The 6,000-nt window shown below is 28.3% G+C and overlaps 1 protein-coding gene and 1 long non-coding RNA gene across 2 annotated transcripts in view; one reads left to right on the plus strand and one right to left on the minus strand.

The window, feature by feature from the left end:
• Positions 1-1,400, minus strand: part of LOC113370082 (protein Lilipod) — a 38,122-nt gene extending 36,722 nt beyond the window's left edge. The window contains exon 1 of the mRNA XM_026610744.1: positions 1,021-1,400. Coding sequence (XP_026466529.1) covers positions 1,021-1,080 — 60 coding nt within the window. The 5' untranslated portion in view covers positions 1,081-1,400. The remainder of the gene's footprint in view (positions 1-1,020) is intronic.
• A 1,680-nt stretch (positions 1,401-3,080) lies between these two features.
• Positions 3,081-3,574, plus strand: LOC113370737. The gene is made up of 3 exons (XR_003366613.1): positions 3,081-3,108; positions 3,249-3,433; positions 3,504-3,574. It is a non-coding gene; the product is annotated as an uncharacterized LOC113370737 (long non-coding RNA).
• The last annotated feature ends 2,426 nt before the right edge of the window (positions 3,575-6,000 follow it).

The following is a 6,000-nucleotide window of genomic DNA, read 5'->3' on the forward strand; positions in this document are numbered from 1 at the left end:
CCAATGGGTTACCATCTAATAAACTAATAAATAAAATACGGAAGAGTAAAAAAAAGAAAATTCAATACAAGAAAACAGGAGATTTCTTGTTTACAAATTATGTTTTGTTATATATCATTATATTATATTTCTAAGCTTTGTTTAAATAATTACATTGTGTTGTATTGCATATTTCTGACAATAAAAGACGTTGTAAAGCATTTTGACGCTCATATCTATTTTTTTATGCCTGTCACAACCGTCCTGGGGGTGTCTTTTGTCTTGTTTGATTTTATGACTAATTCATCGTATTTAAGGACTGAATTCCAGTATTTCCTCGTAGACAAATGTTCAAGTTACCATTTAATTGACTTTTTACTGCGTTATTTCTATTTTAAAGTCTATTTTAAAATTCGATGCATGTTTCAATTCAAAGTTTGGATGTAAACAATTTGTAAATTGTAACAAATTATTTGAACAGTTTAAACAGCATCTGTTTTGAAGCTAACAAACGTAAACAAATCGAAAGAAATAATATAAACAAATTATAATATCAAACCAAAATAAATAAAAAATGTTCACCTAAAACTGATAATATATTTGTTTTATTACTATTAAAGAACATTACTAGAAAAGGATAGTGAATGTGACGTGAAAATTTATTTAAGAGCGAGATAAAAACTATATTAAAAACATTTCATCAATTATTTTCGTTTGTATGTAATAAAATACAAAATATACAATAAATTAATAAACAATTAATTTAGGTATTAAGCGTGTAAACATTCATTAAACGATTATGTAAACAAAAATAAGAAACAAATAGCTGTCATTCGTAAACGTCAAATTATATTTTTAATTTAGAAATTTTGCCATAATATTGTTATTATAATTATAACGATGAGATTTAATTTGGTTTTACACAATTGAATATATTGAAGAATAATAAATCGTTTATAGGTAGAAAATAAATCGTTTATAGGTAGAAAATTATAACAAAAAAATACGAATATGTGTAGTCAAATAAAATCTATTACTTACAATCTGCTCTCTGACATTGTTGTGAAAAATTTGTTCTCTTATATCGGCATCATCTTCCATTTTTGTGTATTCCCCAAATTACTTCTCTTCTGTATGCATATAACATGAACACCAGGGCCAGTTTTAAAATAAAAATGCATTTTTAGTTTCTTCAATAAAACATTTTAACACACACACAATATAAATCTCACTTATTCATATCACAGACATTAATTTTCATTTTGTTTGTACAATTGGCAATAGACATAACTCCATGACGGAGCACAAGCGACTGATTAAATTGATCTGTTTTGCACAAGCAGCATGGGGAAGACGTAAATTATACTTGTATTGTGTACGTTCTATGCATCGATTGCGGTTAGTGTTGGTTTGTGTCTACACAAGCCAAGCGAACGCAACGAACGTCAGATGCTACCACATAGTAGTTGTATATTCGCAAGACCGGGATGAGAGACTCATCAATACGCATTGCCAACATAACATTAATATGGTAACTGGCCATAGAGAGCTTTACAAAGATGGAAGAACAAACGGAAGCAGTTTTGGAAAATTTATACTGTGTAAAGTTCATATTGTTTATATAATTGTATTGAAACCAAGACAATATAAAAATATAATTTATTCATAAATAATAATAATAACAATTATCTCATAAAAAAGCTTTACAACTTTAATTTTCATGACGGGCAAGCTCTCCTCTAGCGGATTTTAAGTGAAACTTGACGACCAACAAATATGGCGGATGACACATTTATGAGTTGAATTTGCTGTCAACCATGGCCGGTAATCTCCGAACAAATGAAGATTACCGTGTTTTGAAATGGATTGGTATTTGAATAGTTCGAAGGATGGCGCTACGATTTCCAATTTCATTGATTCAACAAGCAGCTGGCTTGTTGATCTACATTGATTTGATCGGCCATCTTCTATAAGTTGTCAAGTTGTCATCGCGTATTGTAGTTGAGATTTTCCGTGATTGTTTATATATAATTATGTTTTGACTACTTATTGGGTGCATTCGACTTGGACGCTTACGCGCTGTGAGCGCGCTTTCATCGTTCGACTTGGCGCTGTAAGTGTCACATAAGTACGCTCGTAGCACCATCGTAGGATGCTCGTAGCACATATTTTGCGCTCACATACGCTCACGCCACAGAGGTAGGGCAGCGTGAGCGTGAGCGTCAGTTGTTTTTACTATCTGTCATTTCATTTGTTTATTAATTGTCAAATTCTTTATAATTCCGCAAAAATGGCAAGCTGTAGATCACAATTATTTTTTAATATTAATATTGATATTAATTAATTTTAAATTTAATTAATTTTAAATAATTTTAAATTTCAATTTTAATATTACTATTAATTAAGCATAAGCTGATCAAATTTCATTTATTTATTAATTGTTAAATTCTATATAATCCCGCAAAAATGCCAAGTTGTATATCACATTTATTTTTTAATATTAATATTAATATTAAATAATTTTAAATTTTAATTTTAATATTACTATTAATTAAGCATAAGCTAACCAAATTTCATTTATTCATTAATTGTTACATTTTTTATAATCCCGCAAAAATGCCAAGTTGTATATCATATTTATTTTTTAATATTAATATTAATATTAATATTAATTAATTTTAAATTTAATTAATTTTAAATAATTTAAAATTTCAATTTTAATATTAATATGAATTAAGCATAAGCAAACCAAATTTCATTTATTAATTGTTAATTGTTAAATTGTTTATAATCCCGCTGAATGATCCAGAAAGTAATAAAATTTACACAATTACCGTTACCGCCAGTTGCCGCCATTTTGATGCTTATTGACGCTCACAGTTTCCAAAACGAACGGAATTTAGTTATCGATTCTGAGCGCTTATCGGCCAAGTCGAACGCTAAAAATTCGTGCTTATAAGCGTGAGCGCTCACAGCGCGTAAGCGTCCAAGTCGAACGCACCCATTGGGTGAATATGAATACTTTTTTCATTTATTATTAAGTTAAAATGATAAAGTGTTGTGTGCCAAATTGTTATAACCCCAAATATAATAAAAAAAATGCATGTCTTTCCGGCATCTAATTATCAGGTATGTATATAATGATGTATTATGCATATAATGAATATGTATCATCACAATACTATTAAAATGTTATATATATATATATATATATATATATTTGTGTGTAAAAATTTGTGTGTAAAAAGATGCTTTCAATTTGGATGCAGAGGGCGAATAATCTTTTAATGGATGACCTAACTCTTCGGTTTGTGGCACAAATCAACGATAATTTGAAATCGAAACCAAATAGAAGTGTCTCCTTTACGGCAATAACAAAATAGTTTTCAAGTCACTGGAGAATGCTCTGATACAGAACCAGAAGAACAATCTGCAACTCTAAGGACAAGGACAAGTAATTATAACTCTAAATACTTCAATAACATTTGCAAAAAAATATTAATAAATGAATCTTATGTTCTTAGGAGATGGAAGCCTAAACACCTTGAAAAAGATTTTTGCAGCACCTCTAAGATTGTGAAGTGCAGGTTAAAAGTCACCAATTCTGACACCAGTTTTCCGAAAAGGTATTTTTTCATACTAATTGCAGCAAAAATATTTAATATGATAATTACAATATCTTCAATTGATATGATACAACAATATATTCAATAGAAGTCCTTGATGGTAGCTGCAAATTGCCGCAGAATGCAATGATAAGGCGTAGGAGTGCCTTAACACCCAGAAGATGTATGATACATCAAATTTTGTTTCGGGATTAAAATGCAATGCAATAATTTAAAGGATAAATTCCAACAGAGTATACAATGTTCTGAGAAGTTTTCAAATATTCCGGAAACTTAAAATGTAAGGGCAAGAATTTTGATAATGTCTCAATTAAGAGAGCATACTCAAAGACCAGACAGTTTATAAAGCGCAAGGGTTTAGTTATAGTTTTAACTAAACCTCCTTGCAATAAAAACTGGATTAAAACGATAGATAGATTTGAGCTACAATTGGTATAAATTAATAGTAGTTCAGGGTTTTGGTTACTTACGTTTAAAAAAACCCTTATACAGAAACTATTCAATGATTTCGTCAAATATAACTTTATTAATGATTGATTAGATAGCAAAATAACTATTAAATGGAGAGATAACAAACAAGAATGTCTCGTAAATAAATTTTAATCCTAGGAATTTAGTTTTATCTCAATTTGGATATCAATATATATATATTTTGTTTTTAGGATTATTTTGTTTGGAAAGTATTCATTCTTTTTTAAGAATGTGCTGTTCTTTTTATCCTTTTAAATTATTGCATTACTTGTCATTCTTCTAAATTTGTCATTCCATCATCAATACTCCTGTGCTTTTTACTTCTTAGTTTTTAAGTTTTTAATATATTATTATTAGTCATTAAGTAATTAATATGAATAAGTTATTTCTAGAATATTAATAGAATAAGTACTTTAAAAATATGTCTGTAATATACTTTAATTAATAGTAGTCAGTTATTTCTGTTTAGTTTATAATTCTTCAAAAATATGTCTGTGATATATTTGAAAATATATTTTGTATTTCGTATGTTTTGTTCTTATTTCAAATAATAATTTTTTTCAGATTTTTGGGCTGTATTGATTTTATGTACAAATGTAGAAGATGTGTAGAAGTAATACCAGGGGTTAATTTACATACTGTATGTACATGTGCTGCCATGTAGTGATCTATTCGTAAATTAAAATGAGTGTAACGTCAAATGGCCCGAGATAGCGATCTATTTATGCTTATTTATCTATGGATGACACATTTATAAGTTGAATTTGCTTTCAACTAATATTTTTTTGATGCAAAACGTGCATTTTTAGGTTAGACATTTGCTGTAATTCATATTTCCCATATTTCTTACATATTCTCATCATTCATCTTTTATGATTTTAAGGCAGTGTGTATCGTGTGTATAGTCTTTGGATATGTGATATGAATATAAACGATAAAATGCAAAGTATATAAGTATATATATATTTCAAATCTACATTTTTTTATATAAAAATTTATCTATTACATATCTAAAGACTTTGTTTTTTTTACAGTTCAATCACATATCCAAAGACTATACACATTTTCTTCTACCGTATATATTCAAATAGGTAAATTTCACAATTTGAATTTCTATTTGAATTTCGCGCTTTAAATTGAACAAGTGGCACATGTTGCTAACTTTAATTGCTTCGATTGTCAAAGAATTTTTCGTGAATTAACATGTCCTCGCGTTAATTAAGACTTTTCAATTAAATCTTTGATTAGTTTTAATTAATTTATGCATCAAAACGTGTAATTAATTTAGTAGATCAATTTGATATAATAAATTTATCGTGAAACGTTAATTAAAAGGCAAAAAATGGGTATGTTTGGAAGTGCCTAGATGTATCTTGAATAGTTGATAAGTATCTCTTTCAGGGTCTCCATTTTAAATCAGTTTTATAATTAAACAATGTATTTACAGTGCCAATGTATCCTTTAATTATATACTTGAGTAGTACTTTGTATAGTATACTACCTTGAATAGTTTGATAAGTATCTCTTTCAGGATCTCCATTTTGAATCAATTTTATAATTAAACAATGTATTTACAGTGCCAATGTATCCTTTAATTATATACATGCAATTATCAATAGTATAATTTATATATGTGCTTTTGTAGGTTACATTTGAGTACTTCCAACACATATCTGTTATTATCGAATTCTAAATTCACGAAAGTCTCTAATATAAGTCGTGTGTCGTGTATTGTGTAAAGACTTTACTCGGACAATTGCAACAGGTCAAATATACTTATAAAAGAGTAAAGTAATGTAGTGTTCTAAAGTAGTGATTTTGTGTCGACTACTTGAGATGCTCCAGAGGTGGTTTGAGTAATGACTTATTGTTTTGGGAGCTGCTGCAGAGGATATCTAACAATGTAAGTGTAAAGCATGTTTTA

The sequence above is a fragment of the Ctenocephalides felis genome, unplaced genomic scaffold (assembly GCF_003426905.1).
Source record: "Ctenocephalides felis isolate EL2017-DRISC unplaced genomic scaffold, ASM342690v1 CF-g0.4_SCAFFOLD_01492, whole genome shotgun sequence".
NCBI lineage: Eukaryota > Metazoa > Arthropoda > Insecta > Siphonaptera > Pulicidae > Ctenocephalides > Ctenocephalides felis.